At 44.8% G+C, this 20,571-nt stretch overlaps 1 gene segment (V, D, J or C); it reads left to right on the forward strand.

Annotated features, from left to right (window-relative positions):
* Positions 1–9,112: 9,112 nt before the first annotated feature.
* On the forward strand, positions 9,113–11,895 carry LOC125436393. The segment is given in 2 exon segments: positions 9,113–9,207; positions 10,977–11,895. Coding segments are annotated over 2 exon segments (369 nt in total).
* The last annotated feature ends 8,676 nt before the right edge of the window (positions 11,896–20,571 follow it).

The following is a 20,571-nucleotide window of genomic DNA, read 5'->3' on the forward strand; positions in this document are numbered from 1 at the left end:
AAGGGATTACATGGGCAGAAATAAGCTCTCTAACTTGAAGCCAGTCTAAAGAGAGGGTATATATATGATTTGTAGCAAGGGTGTCCAACTCTGACTCTCCGGAGGTTCATGGACTACAATTCCCATCAGCCCCTGCCAGCATGCATTATAATGTAGCAGTTGTTCTGACCCTGATGGCCTGGGTGGATTAGCCTGCTCTTGTCAGATCTCAGAAACTTAGAGGCATCATTCCTTGTTAGTACTTGGATGGGAGACCACCAAGGAAGTCCAGGATTGCCGTGTACTGGCAGGCAATGGCTACCCATCCATTTGTCTTGCTTTGAAAACTCTTCCCAGTCATCATAAATTGGCTGCAATCTGACCACACTTTCTACCACCACAACTTTTCTTGCTTCAACCAAAGGATGCTGAGAATTGTTGTTTGTCACAGGGGCTGAGACTTCTGCAAGGGTCCATCCACCACAGTAACAACACTCTCTATTTGTTTGTTTGTGTCCAGAGATCTAGACTAACCTAGGGGGGGTGAAGCAGTCCAGACTACTACCAAGTTAATGGTGATGCATTACAATGCTCATTGTTTAATGTATTGTCAAAGGCTTTAATGTATTGTTTAATGTATTGTTGAATGCTCTTTGTTTGTTTGTTTGTTTGTGTCCAAAGAACTAGACTTACCTAGAGGGGTGAAGTAATCCAGACTACTACCAAGTAGTAGTAGTAGTTTGTTTGTTTGTTTGTTTGTTTGTTGTGTCCGTTTGTTGTGTCCAAAGAACTAAACTTACCTAGAGGGGTGAAGTAGTCCAGACTACCACCCTGGTGATGCAGGCCTCAGTGGGAGATACTAGTGATCTCCCATGTGTCTGATGGCTGAAAGCAAGCCAGGCCACTTTTGAAATATCTGTGGCCCGATCATTTTGCCACCTCAAGCAGTTACTTGGATATCTTGGCCAGAGATCCAGCCTGACTAGAACAGACGGCAACCCCACGTGAAATTCATTCCCACCCCTGCAGACAACTATTGAATCAAAGCCATAAATAAATATGCCATGATCAAGCATGGATATTCCAAGATATGGCAAATCTCTAGCAGCAGAGCCAGAATTTTCCGCTTTACATGTGACCTCTGTTTAGAATCCATAGTAACAGTTTGCTGGTCAATATCTAATGTATCTGTGCCATGCTGTTAAAGCTAGGGTTGCCAACTCCTGGAGAGTTGGGGTAGAGCTAGGGGAGGATAAAGACCTCAGTGGAGTCCACTGTCTGAAGGATCCATGTTCTCCGGGGGGCTGATCTCTGTAGTCTGGAGATGAGGTGTGATTCCGGGGGGTCCCCAGGCCTCACCTGGAGGCTGGCATCCCTAGTTCAAGGCTTAGCACCCACCAGCACAAACAGAATTACAACGGCAGAGCTGGAGGGTAACAGAAAGGCAATGCTGTGTGTTGACAAGTACTGCAAATAGACCAGTTTATATACTCAATGTAGTTTTCAAATTTTGAAAAATGATGGCCTTCTTGGGGGAAAAAATTCAAGCTAACCACTTGAAAAACAGCACCTTTATGAATATTGGAGTATTGTGAACAAAATCACGGTTGCTGAGTATCTCTGGGTCAGCCCAGAAAGAGGGAACTGCAATGCTTATTCATTGCATTCTTTTGTGCTTCTCAAACTTCTGTTGATATTGTTATCAAGATTTCTGTGAGAAACATCACCTTTTGTTCTTTTTGAAAGCCAAGAGATGTGTCAACACAATAGCACTAAGATTCAAGGAAACAATCGCCATTCGATCTGAAAAAAATAATCTCTGCTACTACTACAGACTTAAGTAATAATTACACAAGCTCTTGAAGTGTTTTTCTACAGTCTACTTCTAGCCTGGGTATTGTTTTATCAGACTGATTACTGGGCTGCTAAATGTTCTTTTGCTGCTTTTAATCCCCTGGATAGATGTTGATGTCTGGATTTTCTGTCACAGTTTATTGTTTTTCAACAGTTTCATGCCGCTGTATGATTTGATGGTGTTTTTCTCAAGACACCTCAAGCAGGTTCTCCACAGAAGTGGCATATAAATTTCCAAAGTAAATAAATACAATCCTCTGTGCATTTAAACCTTCCTGACAGAGGTGTTCTCCAAAGCTTCCAAACTATGAAAAATGTTTCACTGCACGGTTTTCTGCTCCATCTGAGTTTTCAGCCCAACCTTTTCTTCCTGGATGATTAAAGCCCTTGCTTTTGCAGACAGGCCCTACCGGGAAGAAAATGAGTTTATTGCCACAAACAGGGATATGTGGGTAAAGGAGTGGGGGAAGATACTGCTGCCTGTAGAATCCCTGCCAGATCTTCTCCCAAGCCCAACCGCCTGCTGGGTCAGTGGGAAACGGGGAGGGTATTCAGTCCATTCTCTGGAAAGACCTGCAGGCCAGCTGGGGTGGTGTTCATTAACAGCTGCTGGCTCCATGCGTACCTGAATGCCCTGCCTGGCAGATTAATTCAAAGCTGCCTGGGCCGGCAGACACTGTGGGGATGCTGCAGCTGCAGCAACAGAGGGGGAAACCCTCTTTTGAAAGGCTGCAATTCTGGCTCGGGAACAGAAACCCGCAGTTCAGAAATGAGGAGGAATGAATGCGCGTCTGTGCAGTTTGCTAAAATCCTTAGAAACTTGGAGAGGCAAATATTAATCCACAAGAAAGGAATGGTCTGCCATTCCTTTCCACACTCTTCTTAACTAATCTACGGCCCACTTCTGGCTACTTACAAAGCCGTCGGAGAACTCTTTCCCTGCTGATGGCTCTTTATTTCATTTGGCACGAGTGCTGCCAATGTTACCTACAGTGCCGGACATAAAGAATTTCTCCCCTGATCATGCATCTGTCCCCTTTTTGCACCCAGTACTTATTCACACATTGCCATTCCATTTCTTTTATCATGCTGGTTAAGGCAGAAAAAGTAAAACTATTCTTAAGGGGCTTTCAGACATGCCGAATAATTCCAACACACTTTAGCAATTGTTTGTGGGTTGATTTTGCCATTTCACACAGTAAAACTGGATGACAAATCGCACTGAACAGTGTTTACATGAGAGAAAAGAGGCTCAGACATAAGGCAAAACTCTTGTTGAATACCATACTTAGGGTTCCCAGCCATTTATATCTCCAGTCTTCTGAACCTCTTGGATTGGAGGAAGGTTTCCTGGGCCAGAGGTTCCAAATTTGGCTGAGCATGGTGGCTAAGATGTCTTTACCCCAAGATAACTGTTTTGGTCATTAACATGGTCCCTCTCAGAAACTCTCTGGGCCAAATAGACAAAAGAAATATTACCTACAGATATACCTAAGCAACTGTGTCACTTTTTGTCAATGAAAAGCCATTATAGGAAGAAGACAGGTTTGGATTTATACCCTCCTGTAAGGAGTCTCAAGGAGCTTACAAATTCCTTTCCCTTCCTCTCCCCACAACAGACACCTTTTGTGGTAGGTGAGACTGAGAGAATTCTGAGAGAACTGTGAGTAGCCCGAGGTCACCCAGAAGGCTTCATGTGGAGGAGTGTGGAAACAAATCCAGTTCACCAGATAAGAGTCTGCTGCTCATGTGGAGGAGAGGGGAATCATACCGGATTCTCTAGATTAGACTCCACCAGTTCTTAACCACTATACCATGTTGGCTCTCAAAGAAGGCTCCAAACTGATTCTGTGGAGGGTGGGAAGAAAGAGAGACAGAACATTTTCAGGGGTAGTCCCCTCACTTTTGGAACTCCCTCCTCCTTGAGACTCAAGTGGCACTTAATGTACCTTTATTGTGCCAGGCCAAAACATTTCTCTTTACCCAAGCTTTTAAATAAGGAGTGTTATTCTTAGTTGTTCCATGGTTTTCCCCAAACCCGAGGACTTTTTAATCAATATAATTTTAGGCTGCTTCATTTGCTTTATGCTTCTTTTGTGCCCTAGCATGTTTTTAGTGACCTGTTTTTATTGGCTTGTCATTTTTTCATTGACTTGTTTTATTGGCCTGTTGTGTTTTATTGGCTTGCTTTGTTTTATGGTTTTAATTGGAGTCCCCTCAAGCAAGTTCTGAAGGGTTTTCTAAATAAACATTTACGTGCATCTAACCCAGAATTGCCCATCTCCAGTTGGTGGCTGAAGATCTTTCTCTATTACAATTGATCTCCAGGTGAGAGAAATCAGTTCCCCTCGATAAAACGGCTGCTTTGGAAGGTGAGCTCTGGCCCCTCTTACACAAACCTTTTAAAACGTTTTGACGCAGGAAATAAAGCATTTCCTCCATGGAGTTCCACATTGTTTTCACCCCCAAATGTTTATTTCCAGCCTCAAAATGTTTAAATGAATCCCCTTTTAAAATGATTCTCTGGTTAAAACTTTTTGAAAACATCTTCAGTTGCTGTGTAATTTATTGACTACGTTTCCAGGCTTCTCTGCTTACCTGAACTTCCTCCTTGACGCTATTTTATGAGGTCACAGTTTCCCCTCACCTGTTTATTTGCAGCATTTCTCTATTTATTCTTTTATTTGGGGGCGGGGGAATCTTCAGAGCACTGAGTATACAAGGAGTACAGAATGCAGCACGAGGCTGAGAAGCATTGGAGCATCTTTTCAACACAAAACTCAAAAAAAGGGAAAAATCACAAAATGGCATTCAGAAATCACAAAATGGAGGCCAGGAATCATTTCAAGGGGGGAGTGCAGACATACATCATTGTAAAGGGGGGGGGGGTTGAAAATGTTTTAGAGAATTTATGTGGAAAGAACCAATGTCTTCGGTTCCTGTGTGATCTATTTGCTATATTTCTCACACTTCTCTGCTTTCCCTGAACTGCCTCCTTGGATCCATTTTGCCAGCTCACTTTCTGTTTCCTCTCATCTGTTTATTTGCTCATTTTTGTGTATTCATTTTAATGGGGGGGGGGCGCAATCTTCAAGGTATCAGTTATAAAAGGAATAGTGAATTATGGCAAGGAGCTTTCAGGCACTGAAGCATCAATTCAACACAGAATTCCCCAAAAAAGGGGCCGGGAACAGAGGTGGGATCCACCAGGTTCTCACAGGTTCCTGAGAGTAGGTTACTAATTATTTGTGTGTGCTGAGAGGGGGTTACTAATTGGTGATTTTGCCATGTGATTTTTGCCTTAGTTACGCCCCTCCTCTCAGCAGTAGCATGCAGAACTTGAAGCAGTCTAGCAGGAGGTGCACCGGCGTGCGTGGCAGCCTGCGCCTGCATGCATTCGTTTCCCACCCAAGGACCAGCGCAGCAGCTGCGTCCTTGCCACAGCCCCACCCAGGAATGCCCTGCCTCTGGAATGCCCAGCCACGCCCCCGTCATGAACTGCTCACAAACCGAAAGTGAGAGCTGTAACAAGTCAAGTGGGAAAAATAAAACATTGCCTGCTCTCCACACAACAAGCAGGAAACGTTTTCAAAGTGACTTCAGGAATAAAAAGTCACTAGTTTAGCATTTTTGGAAAAGTCCACTTTGAATAAAAATAAAACATCTTCCCCAAATGTTTTTTGGGGAAAACTGCAAAATTCCACATCAAAATGCTTTTTAAAATGTTTTGAAGATGTTTTATTTGTGGGCCGTTGATTCAACACAGAACTACAAAAGGCAGGGATCACAAGGGGGCCGCAGGGACTCACCGTGGCTGCCATTTGCTGCCAGGGGAAGGACGGGGCCCTCTCCTTCCCTTCCGGCTGGGTAGGGGCGGACCCGTCCCATGGGGATGAAGTCAGCACGGCCCTCGCCTGCTGACTGGCTGGCGGCTGACGTCAGGATGCAGCGTCTTAGCTGCCGGGCTTCGAAGGTCGGGGCTTGTTGGGCCCGGGGCTGGAAGCTGGGCTGGAGCTGGCAGACCCTCTCTCGCCTGGCACCACCGAGATCGTCCCACTCACCGCTCCCTTACTGCTTGTAGGGGTACAGGGGTTCAAAATATTTGCCTTATTCTTGTCATAGTCATTTGGCGATTTGCGCATAGGGGACTGATCTTGCTTGGGGTAAGCTGCTTGCTAACCCCCTTTGGGAACCTCCCTATGAGGTTGGGGTGGAGCAAGCCTGGGGTCTGGCAGCCCAGGCTTGGGCTGAGACCGTTTGCCCTCCCTCAGCAAATGGGGGATTCTTCAGAATGCGGCCCACCACCTGTCTGGAATTCCCCCCTTCATTGCTGCCCTTTAACTCAGGGGTGAGTTTATTTTCCTCCAACAGCAGGTTTGAGGAAAGTGGTTTGGGACAGCCTGCTTGGCTGATCAGCTTTTAGATCAGACCCCCATGCTGCACCTCACGCTCATTTGTTCTTTCCTGCCAATAAATGCAAAATGGCTAGGGCCAATTTTATTTACCACAAATAAAGTGTTTGCACATTATTTTTACTCCGTTGTTGTTTATCACCTGGCTAGCCAATCCCTCCCTCTGGTGGCAAAATGGTGGCCAGGAATTGTTTCAAAGGGGTGAGTGTGAACAAAAGGGAAGATTGAAAACATTTTACAAAAAATGTAAGAAATTTGAGCAGAAAGGGCCACTTTTTTCTTCAGGTCTTTGCTAATGTCCCTGTCCCATCTGAAAATGAGGTCAAAAGAACTTTAAATGTGTGGTAAGGACACCACTGTTAAGATGAATATTTGCCCTAAAACATTATTTTTTGTTTATTAATATACCTCTGGAAGCTAACATTTATTTTGGACCACAGCCTCATGTTCTATTCCTAAATTTACATGCAGTAATGAACTCCAGCACCGTACAAATATAAAGTGAAAAGGGATCATGGTACTCTTCATGGCTGAATGTACTATCATCTTCCTTAATGCAGACTTTATGAAGGAGCGATTTTATTTGTATAAGGCAGTTGAAGCTAAGCAAGAAATGTGATTTAGAGCATCTTTTGTGGTTTGAATAAACCACATGAAAAGATAAATTTCATAAGCTTCTGTCAAAGTTATTCCAACCTTGTCAGTTTGGTAGTAAAACTGAAAAATTGTCCCCACTATCCTCCATATTTTATACTGAACAGCTTTCCAGAACAGCTTTGCAAAGGTAGGTTATTGTTAGCAGAATCATTTTATCATATGAACAAGCTGTACATGTCAGAGTGAAATGACTGTTATCATTTCATCATCTTCAGATTAGATATATTTGTTTTAATTTAGTTTGTTTATACTCTGTTTTTCCCTGCAGAGGGGACCCAAAGGATTTTACATCATTCTCCTCTGCTCCATTTATTTATCACAACAGTCCTGTGAGGTAGGTTATATTCTAGAGCCATAAGTTAGAAAATGTAGCCCTTTGATAAATAAGTGGAATGGAATGAATAGTATTTAAGGGTTAGTAATTTGACTGTATAAAAGGTAATCAGATCTGCAGGGTGATCCTTGTGCTTCCAAAAAAAAGTAGTGCGGAACGGGGGGGGTTATTATCCTGATTGTGGATTTGAATTGTTTTTGATCTAATCCCTTAACTAAAGTAACTATGATGCCACATAGAATCTGCCTACAAGGTGCCATTTTTCTCCAGGGGAATTACCTTTGTAGTCTTTGGAGATCATTTGTAATCACAGGAGACTGCCAGGTGCCACCTGGAAGTTGGCAACTCAATACCCAAGGTTTTGGCTGAAGGCTTCAAATTTTGCTGAGCAGAGTGATAGAATACACTTTAGGACAATAAATTCCAACACAACATTCATCTTTATTTGAATTTCTTTCCCTCAAGCCTCCAAGTCTTATTATACATAAATGCACGAATCTTAATTGATTGGTGTACTATTTCCTACATAATATTTATTTATTTTCAGTTTTGTTATTTAAAAAATTGAAGAAAATTATCAACCAAAATCAGCAGCAGCAGCAAGAAACAGCAGGGGTGATGTCATCACCAAATGCCTCAGAAAAGAAAATTGTTTTCTTCCAGTTCCTTAATGATAAAAATCCAGGTGCTAAGCAAATATTTCCAGGAAGGGTGTTCCAAGTGCACCACTATTATTAAAGGGACAAGACATTTTTCTCTACCCCTACTCACAGACCAGCGGTTTTATTTTGGTGCTTGTTACTCCTTCTCAGACTTCCAAAAGTGCCCATCAACCAAACACGGCTGGAGGTACTCTGTCTGGGTGCCTGGTTTCTTACCATCCGTTGGGGCAGGCAGTGGTATAGCATCAACGGGGCCGGGTGGGGCGCGACGCCCCGGGTGGAGCAGTGGAGGGGGCGTGGCCAGGCCGCAGAGCAGGTGTGGTGGGGTGTTCTGGGGGCATTCTGGGGCGGGGTGGAGGGTGCTGCAGCAGGGGTGGAGGGTATGCACGCACCCCGGGTGCAGTTCCCCCTTGCTCTACCTCTGGGGTCAGGTAATGGATAGACTTGACACAGCAACAGATATTGGCAAGCACAGGCTAAATGGAACCTCCATGTTCAGAGGCAGTGTACCTCTGTCCACCCGTTGCAGGGACTGTGAGGATAACAATGTGACCTTCATATCACATTTTCTGAAAGGATGACCTGTGGGCATAACAAGTTGCCTGCCTGCCTCTTGCCCCAGCCAGGTTTCCCCCTGCTCTGCCTGTTCTCACAACAGGAGAAACCAGGTTGGGAAGAAATGGCACTGCAGATGCAGCAACGTCACTTCTGATCACCGCAACTGTGACGCCCTATGAATTTCCTAGCATTTCTAAAGAGCTGTGCCATGTGCCATGTGCCATCTAGACCCAGAAGTGACATCACTGCATTGCATGACACTGTCCTGCCAAATGTCCCAATCACAAAAGCTCCCAAGCCAACCCTATTGACTAACAGACTGGTTGGCCAAGAAGATCTTCTCCATCTGTTCTAGCCTAACCTTCCTCTGTTGTAAGAAAGCTTGACTAGCTAAAATTTTGAGTTGGGGGCCTGTTATTAAAGACACAGGAACAGAACAATCCAAACTGAGGCAAAGATTCATTCATTGTATGTCTGAGATTCAGCTGCCTGACAAAGACCAAGTTTAAAGAACCATTAGTAAAGCAGAAAGTTAATAGTTGTGGACAAGAGCTCAGCCCTTCTGCAACCCTATATATTGCCACCAGGGGCCAGTGTAAGAGAGTGACTTGAACTCAGAAAGCAAACAAGGCTTATTACCAAAACTTTCAGCAAAGCTGATGAAGAAACTTCTCAAATCTCACTAGAGAAGATTTCTTAGCAAGAATGTGGCCGGTCCCTGCCTTGCTTTGGTTCGCAGTGAGCATTTCATGTAAGTAAATCAACCCTTCCCCTCTGCATCTTTTGCTGGCTTTAGGATATGTTAGCAACACGGGAGAATTGCTGCTGCATCAAATCTGTCCAGACCTGGAAAATGGTTACAATGTAATGCTGGCATGCTCAAACCTCAGTTGTTCTCAGAGCCTCAGTTCCACATCTGCAAGACAGGCACAAACATGTTGGCCTACCTCACAAGGGTGTACTAAGTATTTTTCAGCTACGTAGCATTCAGATCACTTGACAAACTGTATATAAATACTGGTGTTTTAAATCTCATTGAAAGAGGGCTGTCCACATACAGCCAGTCTGGGGGTATTACTGAAAAGTCCTGCCTCGGGGAAATAATGTGAAATTGCCTGTCTTAAGCCAACAACTCGACACTAGTATTGATTTCTGTACTGAAAAAATAATTTTAAAAATAACTTTTACGCTACAAGAAATGATAATTCCACCATTCCACTCTGAACTCTCTGCTGTATATCAAAATACTTTGATACTGTTTTTGAAAGATTTTAGGAAACTGCAGCATTAGAGTTTTAAAAATGGCATAGTGCTTTTAAAAAATGAGGATTTATTGAACTAACAAATCATGCAACAATTCTTTGTATATCACAGCATAGTTTATATGGTGGGAGGAATTCCAAATTGACTTCTAGACTGCATAAACACACTTTTCTTCCTGGTGGGATAAACATCCAAAATTATAGGTATTTTTAAATACACTGGTTATTTGTACGAAAATTTCAAAAACGCATTCAATAATGAATGATGATTCTGGAAGCAACCCCATTCACACCGGTGGCAAGATTCCCACTGATTTTCCTGGTGGCAGATGGCACTTCCTTGAGGTATAAGTTACAATTTCATCATATATAGTTTACAATAAACTTTATAGCTCTGTAATCTTTTTAATTGTTTGCGGGGGACATACAGCATGAACGGCAACCACTGAATGGCAAGCAGTTAATTAAGCAAAGCTGAAAAGGAGAATCAATGAGCAATTAATTGTTAATGATAAATTACTGTGTGAAAATGTGAATTCATTAGTCAAATGTTGCAGAGATTGGGGAGAACATGTTTTCAGTACCGAGGCCTCTGTGATCAATGAGCAACCCGCTAATGTGATAATGTGAAAATCCCACTAATGTGATTTTCACAACTAAATGAAGGATTCCCCCAGACTGCCCTGATCTTGTTAGATCTTGGGAAGCTAAGGAAGAAGAAGAAGAAGAAGAAGAAGAAGAAGAAGAAGAAGAAGAAGAAGAAGAAGAAGAAGAAGAAGAAGAAGAAGAAGAAGAAGAAGAAGAAGAAGAAGAAGAAGAAGAAGAAGAAGAAGAGTAGGAGTTTGGATTTATATCCTTCCTTTCTCTCCTGTAGGAGACTCAAAGGGGCGTACAATCTCCTTGCCCTTCCCCACTCACAACAAACACCCTGTGAGGTGGGTGGGGCTGAGAGAGCTCCGAAAAGCTGTGACTAGCCCAACGTCACCCAGCTGGTGTGTGTGGGAGTGCACAGGCTCTGGTTGGTACTTGGGTGCGAGACCACAGAGAAAGTCCAGGGTTGCTATGCAGAGGCAGGTAATGGCAAACCATCAACATTGCTGCTTGCCTTGAAAACCCCCTGGGGCCATTGTGACTTGATGGTGTTTTTCACACTTAAGCAAAAACAAGAATGCTAAGAGAAGACTTTCAGAAGGCTTGTGATGTTGCTCCAAGGATTTGTTCACTGATTTCTATGTCTATTTTCTTTGACTGATCGTAGGTGACTCTTCACCGTCTATCACTCAGAGGCCGCAGTCAGTAGCAAAACAGCTGGGCAGTAGTGTTTCTCTGGATTGCAGTTTGGAAGGATCTAGCGACCCTTATTTCTACTGGTATCGACAAATGCCTGGGGGATCAATGGAGGTGCTTTTCTACTCTGTAAGCAAGGGCAACATAGAAGAGGCAGGACCAAAGCACATCCAAGCATCAAGACCTGAGAACAACCAGTTCCTACTGAGCATCTCCAGCCTAATGACCAACGACACTGGGATGTATTTCTGTGCCTGGAGTCGCACACTATGCCAGGCAAATGCAGCTCCTTGACAAAAACCCCTCCTCCCTTTCCTGCTTGTGGCGGCAGGAGTGAAGCAGAGGGTATGGGTCTCCTTTGAAGTGCCAGACTCCCAGCGCAGAAAAAAGACGAAGAGAAAAGTTGTTGCAGCTCAATATGGGAACCCATGATCTTGCCTTCTGCACATGGCCTGCCAAGGGCCATGTTGTTTACTGCCAGGGTTGCAGGAGTTTCATACCACCTACTGCTTGATCTTTTAAAGCTGGGCACAGCAGGGATGGAAGCTGGGACCTTCTGCATTCAAAGCAGAGACTCTGCCACTGAGCCCAGGACCCCAGTCTTCCTGTGACTTCTCCATTAGATTAAGTCTTTGACCTCTTTGATGTGTCAGCGGCCAAGTAGTTGAGAAGCAAAGTGGCATCTTCTCCATGCTAAACCTGTTCAGTTTCTTCAACATTTCCTGATAGGTATTGCCTACTCTGACTGACTGTTGTTTTCCAGGGTCTCCAGTATAGATCTTTCCTGCTGTGTGTGTCCTAAGTGCTGTCAAGTCACTTCTGTCTCATGGTGACCCTATGAATCAGTGTCCTCCAAAAGGTCATCTCGTTAACAACCTTGCCCGGATCTTGTCGACGGAGCTTTCTTTAAAGAGTCAATCCATATCATGTTGTGTATTCCTCTTTTCCTGCTGGCTTCTGTTGGTAATTCTCTTTCGTAAGAGATACCTTTGCGTTACAAGCAGAGCGCACTGAGGCAAAACGCAGGAGAGCTTACACAGGCATGTGTGTGTGTGTGCGGGCAACAAAGAAAATGCGGGACCAATTCATACTTTCTAACTAATAAGAGTAGTCTTTATTTTGAACTCCATTCTGGGTAGAAAAGTGGAGAGATATGCTATCTGCATGGTGTGAGATGGAAGGTGTGTGCAAGAATGGTGGAGAGTGGAGGAGAAGAAGGAAGGAAGAGAGCAACATCAAAGGGCTGATGTCAGAGTGGTAGAGAAAGGCGCCCACTGTCTTGACCCCCTCTAGCCATCTGACTCAATGATAAGTCCCCCTTTTTCACTGAGCCAGGAGACCAGAAGCCGCTGCCATTGGGGCAAATGGGAAGCCTGGAAAGCAAATTCGTCTCCCAGGACTGACTTCCCCAGGCTCCACCCCCACTCGCTCCTCCAAGCACCCGCCCATGTCACCATGGACATGGGCAAGGTCTAGGGTGCCCACCTCCCCCCCCCCCCAGACTCCCCCTGCTGGCTGGGTTCCCAGCCGGCAGCCTGCAGTCTCTTCTGAAGAGAGGGGGGAGTCCAGGGTGGGGTTGAGGGCGCTTGGAGACAGCAGGAAGTCCTGCTGCCTTGTCGTTTTTTGTGTGCCTTGGATGGAGTCGAGGCACGTGAAAACAACGAGACAGCAGGACTTCCTAGTCACGTGGGGGGCCGATTTTGCGCCCCCCCCCCACGTGACCAGAAGAGTGGCGCCTGGGGACAAGGGGTACCCCTTGTCCCTAGGCAGATATGCCACTGCAGGAGACCACACAAAGTCCTTCACTTCCAACAACTTCAACCTTCCCTGCTACCAATTCTTTTTAACTGGAGATGTCAGGGATTGAACGTGGGGCCTTCCACATGCAAAGCAAGTGCTTTGCCACTGAGCCACAGCCGTTCCCCAGCATGATGACACCTGTGAGATAGGTCAGGCTGTGCGTGATGGGGTCAAGGTCACCCACCGAACTATGCGTCTGGAAATCTGAGGCTGGATTTTCCAAGTCCAGTCCAGACACTAAGCATCACAAGTGTCTTTAGTTCTCTGAACACTACTGCGGGACAGCAGATAGAGCAACAGCTGATTTGGGAACAGGTTTTTGCCTCATGTGGGGAAAATGGAAGGAAGGGAGGGAGGATGTGGTTGGTATATCATGCCCACTTAAAGTTATAGGTAGAAAGTGGTGTCACAGAAAGGCAGTGGTGTCGCCTCGTTGACAGATTATTTTGCTTAACTTCAACAAGCCAACAAGCCTTGAAAATAGGGCTGGATTAAGCCCAACTGATGCCATAAACCCAGTCCATTCTTGGTGCTGTGGCGGCTCCGGGGCAGAAACGTGGCAGCCACGCTGCAGCACCAAGGGCTGTGCAAAACTCCCGACTGCATCGGCGTTCTCTCTCCACTTGCAGTGGGGGAAAAAAGGGAGAGAGACCTTGGTTTTTATAAAGGAGGGAGAAACCTTGGGCAGAAAAGCAGCGTGTGCAGGCATCACAAACGAGAAGGTGACGATTTGATCACAAACACAAGGATTTTAGATTTTCATTTTAGATGGAGGGAGGGTGGAGGACTGTGATCCCGCCGCACACGCCACTCTCAGTGCCTGATTTGTTATGTACAACTAAAATAGTATAAGTGAGTGGGGGGAATGGGGCGAGATTCAGCCAATCCAAACGCAGGAAATGGAGGCTGCCCATGCATGTGTGAAAGAGAATCTGGAAGAGCTCGCAGTGCTTAAGCGGTGCTTTTGGGAAATCCCCGGCTTGTGGGAAATCGTTTGGGACTTCCCTCACTGGCCCTGACTCGAGAGAAGGACAGAGCTGGACAGAAGTGGGGAACTACAGGCAGGGTGAGAAGCCCCGCAGCAGGTATGCTTCCCAGCTAAGCCACGGAGCATTAGAAAGTGCAAAAACAGCCTTATTTGGACTGCACAGCCATGCCATAGCCACTCATGACCACTAGATGGAAGTCTGTCCCCTTTGGAGCAAAACTAGGTTACAAAATAGATTTTGGATCTTTATTATCACAAGCCTCTGAAGTGCCAGGGCAGAAGCACTGAGAACATTTCTAAATTGTATGGCAGTTACTTCCTTTGTAGTCGTTTGCTGTAATAGGGTTGCCAGCAGGCCTGGAGAAATCATCCTGTCCCTTTAAATAGTTGTTCAATGTGTCGAAATGGGCAGCTGAAACTTTTCATGGCATGGAGGTGAAGAACATTAAATGGCAAGTAACAGCCAATGAATTATCTATTAAAGAGGCAGTACATTTTTTTCTCTCCAGGCCTGCTGGCAACCCTATTGGGGAGGTTCCTGCTTCAAACTTTGCCTCAGCCTTGAATTTTGATGGGTGGGTATAGGCAAGACACTTCTGCACCCCTCACCAACAACTGAATAGAAAAGTATTACTAACCCACCCTAGGGTGGTTATAGTGATGCTATATTGTTGCCAATTCTTCTTCAAAAGCCAGAAACCTGAGGATATTTGCATAATCTTACATGGTCAATTCCATGCAACTCCGGACAGCATGAAACTCTAAGACCCAATATGACCCAGTAGTTAAGTATCAGGGTTTAGAAGACCAGGGTTCAAATCTCCACAGAGCCATGAAAATTGTTAGGTAGTCTTTGGCCAGTCACTCTCAGCCTAACCTACCTCAAAGGTCTGTTGTAAGGATAAAATGGAGGGATGGATCCATGTATACCCTAAACTCCTTGAAAGAAGAATAGTGTGGAACTGCCATTAGAAATGCAAAAATTCAGTCAGGAGTAAGAAAAACCTGTCAGTTGAATTTCTGCCTTCTCCATAATTGTTATAGGAACCAAAGTCCCGTTCTTTTTGCATCTGTGCCCCACCTTCTTGAATGATGTTCTCCGTGACAGATTCTCAACTAATGTCTCCTTGGCTCATTCCGCACATGCAAAATAATGCACTTTCAAACTGCTTTCAGTGCTCTTTGAAGCTGTGTGGAATAGCAAAATCCACTTGCACACAGTTGTGAAAGTGGTTTGAAAATGCATTATTTTGCGTGTGCGGAAGGGGCCCTAGAGAACTGAAAGAGCTCAGGCAGCTGAATGCTTGAATTCCTATCCCCTCACCCTAATAGTCTTTCCCTCCCCAGTTTTTCTATGCCCACAACCCCAAGACTTCACTGCCAACTCCACTATATGGGTGGGCAGAGTGCTGCCTTCTTTTGCTCCATATGTTGTGATAAAAGAATTGCGATAAAAGAATAAACACACTGCAGAACAGCCAGTAGGAGGGTGATGGGTGGACAGCTACAGTTGGGGACCTGGGTTCCAATCAGCTATGAAGTTTGCTAGGTGCTCTTGGGCCAGTGGATATCTCTCACAGGGCTGTCCCAAGGCTAAAACTGGGTTACTCAACATAGGCTGCAGCCACACCATGTGGATATGGCACAGCCACATTTACACTGGCAACAGAGTGCCTGCATGGGAATTTTGTGCACGTTTACCTCCATCAGCTGCTTTTTTTGACATTTTCCCCCTTTTCAGATTTTTTTCAAAGGGCTTTGTTCAGATTTTTCAAAAAAAATAAATAACAAACCTCACAGGAATTCCTATTGTGCAGTGTTCAGTTCTATGGTTGTAAGAATCAGTTGCCTTGACGTACCAGTTCTCCTGGATTACCAGTTTTTAATTTTTAAAAAGATATAGCTCTAGCCCCTTTTAATTGTGAAGATCTAGAATCCACTTTTTGGAGCACAGAGGCGAGCACCGTGACTGTGTTGAAAAAAATGGTGCCAGTAGGTGGGACCTTCAAAGCTGTGTGACTTCCCATCAACCCAGCCTACAAGCATGACTTGATTTCTCTGAAGACTGAATTTAACTCTTTTGGAGAAAGCTAAGATACAGATGTGTATTTTGTAAAGCCATATGCATGGCTGGTGTAGAATTGATTGGCAGTGATTCTTATTTGTATATTTACCAGAGATTGTGCTAGGGTTGCCAGGTCTGGGTTGGGAAATACCTGAAGATATTGTGGGTGGAGGATCGGGAGGGTGGATTGTTTTTTAATTTTAAGATTTACTTCATTTCTTGGTTTTCCTTTCTCACCGAGACACAAGGCAGGCGACAGAGTTTTGAAAACAAAGTGCAACAGCAGTCGGATACTGCAGTCGAACTAGATTATGAAGACAAGAAATGTATATTGTAATAAATCTTGGTTACAAAGATTAAGGAACAATGCAGTAAACACAGAGTTCATGCAATATACAAAGCACCTGGGGGGGGGGAGGGTGGTGGTGGAACCTGCATGTTTCTGGAGAGCAGCTGCAACCAAGTTATTTACTTGATCAGACAGATGCTGTCTGTTGCCAATGGCCCTAGGACAGTGGTGGCGAACCTTTGGCACTCCAGATGTTATGGACTACAATTCCCATCAGCCCCTGCCAGCATGGCCAATTGACCATGCTGGAAGGGACTGGTGGGAATTGTAGTCCATAACATCTGGAGTGCCAAAGGTTCGCCACCACGGCCCTAGGAGGAGTGTAAATTGACATGCTTGCTATTGGATGTGACAGAAATGTGTCTGAAGATAATTTGGGGTGGAATTTTCTACCTGTTGTCAACAAGTATGTTGGTCTACCCATCGCAGCATCTCTGTTTGGGTATCTGTGGGATTCATTGTAGAATCAGCTCAACTCTGGTCGGGATATAAATTTCACTGATAAATAACAAATAAATAAATATTTCCTCCCTCTGAGTTGTTTAATGTTGCTTATCATTGCACATGCATTGCTTATCATTGCACATGCATTGTTGCACATGCATTGCACATGCATTGTTGCTTATCATTGCACATGCACATTCCCAGACTGATCATACATTGAGGGCCCTTCCGTACATGCAGAATAATACACTTTCAATCCACTTTCAATGCACTTTGCAGCTGGATTTTATTGTGCGGAATAGCAAAATCCACTTTCAAACAATTGTGAAAGTGGATTGAATGTGCATTTTTCTGCATGTGCTGAAGGGGCCTCAGCCAGGCAGTCAAAGAGCATGAAGATGTTGCCCTCACATGCTGGAGTAGCAGTATGGGGGGCAAAAGTGCAAAGTGATGCCCCTCCCCATATACCACATACATATTTGCTTTATATATAAGCATATAATCACCATATATACCATATATACACCATATATACTCAACAACTTTTAAATGATAGAATAAACTTATGTAGACTTCTATGAATTGTTAATGAGTAATTACACTTTTATATTATTGTAGCTATCTAAACATTTGAATATTCCCTCTGTGCACATGAAACAGAACCTAAACAGAAAGCTTTTCAGCCTAGCTGTTTCCCAGCCGTTTTTAAAAATGCAGCACTTGTCATTTTGACATGGGAAACACCAAATATACCTCACGCTCCTTTGTAGCCTGATAAAATACAGCAGAAGAAAAGCTTTATCTGGTAATTATGCTACCAGAAACTAAAATGACTAAATGGAAGCTACTCTATTTTAGTCACCTGGAAAGACTTACTGGAAAAGATAATAATGCTAGGAAACACTGAAGTCAGAAGGAAAAGAGGAAGACTATGACATGGATTGACTCAATAAAGGGAGCCATGACTCTCAGTTTGTGTGACCTGAACAAGCTGTTAGTTCAAGGATTTTTGAAGGTCATTGATTCATAAGTCAGAAACACCTTGATGGCACTTAACACATATGTACAGGTGTTCCATTCTGGTCCCCACCCCTTTCTCAAAGTGTAAATCAGGTCGTTTAGGAAAGGCCAGGCCTATCAGATGAGGGGGCCTTTGGCAAAGTCAAGCATAGCACAGTTCCCAGTTTTAAAGTTAGGTGGGGGGAGATGAGAAGAGCCCATTTTCTTCCTCTCTGCCCCATTTGAATCCAGACTACTCCAAAGCTTGTAGAGCTTCAACAGACCACAAGGCAGGGAGGTGGGAAAGAGAGAGGCATCAAGCATTCTAAACAGTTAACCATCACCAGCTCCCCAAACTCTTCTCCACACTGGAGTGTTTAGTAGGCATCCTAAACCAGTGGCGTAGCACCAAGGGGAAGGAGGGTGTAACGCACCAGGGACGCCAGTGTGGGGGTGTGGCATGGCAGGAATGTTCTGGGGTGGGGCGGGACGCATGTGTGCCCCAGGCACAGTTCCCCCTTGCTACGGCTCTGCCCTAAACCCCCTAAAGTCTCGAGTGCCCCAAGCCCACCATGGTCACTGTGAATACACAATCCTGCAAGTGAAAGAGTAGAAAATGCCTCGGCCTGGGGAAGAAGGGAGCTTAGCAAGGCAAAGGCAAGTTATCTGCGGTTCTTTGTCTCCACTGCGCAGGACTTGACGTCTTTGAACATCTCAGGAAACTGTCACTCCCCCTCCTCCTCGCTCGCCTTACTCTCACCTAATAGCCACCATTTCTGCCTTACCACAGGTTGTGACTCTCCTCTGAGGCCCGAGGTCTCCCACTCCCTTCCCCCCACCTCCTAATTGGGGAATGGGGCCCGTGCTGCAGAACAAGCCACCTCTGCTGGGCAATTGAGTCGCCTCTATCTTCTAGCAGCAGCCTAATTGGGGAACAGGTGAGCCAGCTGAAGAATGAGCAATCTCTTCTGTGCAGTTGAGGCTCCTTTACCTGGGACACCTGCCTCCACTTGTCCCCTTATATCTGGCCCTGATAATAGTGGGAGATCTCCAAGTGCCGTCTGGAGGTTGAAACCCGGCCATTATTACCAATCACTTTGCACGTCTGCTAACGTAAAACATGACTTGACTTGCGTGACTTACATTTTCAAATTGCACAGATGTTCTTTTGAAGTGGCACATTTTAAAAAGCCCTGTCTTTGCTTACAGGTTACTCTTGGCACTGGCTAGGGAGGAATCACTTGCTTGTGGACTGCTGAAAGATTCAAGGAGTGAGCTGCTCTACTGTTGCAGACAGCTTGATGGATGTGACCTCTGGAGAGCCAGGGGGGTTAATTCCACAGTTGGCTGTGAATCTCAAGGGCAGAGGTTGGACCAGCAGCAATTTCTCATCCTTCCCTAATTCACAAGCTAAGTCCGTGTATGCTGCCCTAAGCTACTTGGAGAGAAGATAGGATAAAATTGTGATAATAAATCAACAGAAGAGGCAATATTTCACTGGCTTTATATTCCACACCTATCCCAGGTGCTTCGTTTCATTCCTTGCCTAGTATATACCTATCGCCTCCCTGTGCTCTCTCAAACATGGACAATAACAGCTAATTTAAAAGGGAAATTGGAAGACTGCCTGATGGGATACTTTATAGAGTCCCCAAGTTTGAAGCTGCCTTATAAACATAGGCCCATCTCCGGTTCTAGGCTGAAAATACAAAGCGATAGGATTCCCTACGGACAACACTTAGCTGAAGAACTGCAGTGAGGTGAGTGTCCTCTGCCCTGCAGGTTAATTGGTCCCATTTTCAAACCATTTGCACTGTTAGGAACTTTCTCCCAGATGTTTCAGTGAAATCTGTCCTCAGACACCTGAACTCCACCCTCCCAACAATTTAACCCCATAAGATCAAGTCTTTGCTGTCTTCCATATGACAGCTTTTCAGATAGCTGACGACTGCAATTATGTGTCTTCTCAGACTTTATTTATTTCACTTATTTATCGCCCATTTTTCTCACTGAGGCTCAGACTTCTCCAAGTTCGACTTGCCCAGTTCCTTTAAGCTTTCTTCATAGGATTTGTTTTCTAGAGCCATTCACCCCCAACCATGTTTGTGTCCCTTTTCTGAACTTTTGCCTAAGCCATTAGGCCTTTGAACTGCCTTCTAAAGGCAATATCGTGTATGTGCATCACTGGTACTAGAATCTAGGTCATTTGACACGGCTTCTGTATTGGGCATGGGATGGTAGATAGACCTCCAAAACAAGTAAACACCTGCAACGTCAGGCAACCGCTTCCTGCCATGACATGAAAGTGTGTTAACAGGCTCTAAAACCCCAGGCGTAGGTGGGACACGTCTATGCTCTGCTATTTCCAATAATAGCAGGAAAAGGTGATGGTTTGACTATCATAATGAAACACGCGCTGCGGCAAAGTCTCTTCAAGAGAAAGAGTTTCTCAAGCAAATGGCAAAGCCACATCCTGTTATGCCCCAAAGTGCCTTCCCTCCCCCACCCCAATCATTTTCTTAAAGGAAGAGTAATGGGGTTGGTGAAATGTATGCCTTGACTTAACTTCTACAGGTGCTTTTTCAAATGTTCTCTTCCTTCTGCTTACGTTCTTCTGATTCCACCCAGCTCTGACCTGTCCACTCTGGATTCCAAATCTGACATCTTGTTCATGTCACTCTGCATCACCTGGATATTGCACTATTGTTCTTGACAAAAATTGTTTGCAACGAGATTTTTCAGTATGGACTGGACAAGCCAATCCGGTTGTGAAAGACGGCCATAGCGCAAGGATAGCACAATAGCCAATCTCATGCAGATGCACTCTTTCAGTGCTTTTCAACTCTCTTCAATTTTCAAGTCTGTCACTCTTCTAAGTGCTCTGGACTTGTGTGTTTTGGCAGGCACCAAACATGACATCT

The sequence above is a fragment of the Sphaerodactylus townsendi genome, linkage group LG07 (assembly GCF_021028975.2).
Source record: "Sphaerodactylus townsendi isolate TG3544 linkage group LG07, MPM_Stown_v2.3, whole genome shotgun sequence".
NCBI classification, from domain to species: Eukaryota; Metazoa; Chordata; class Lepidosauria; order Squamata; family Sphaerodactylidae; genus Sphaerodactylus; species Sphaerodactylus townsendi.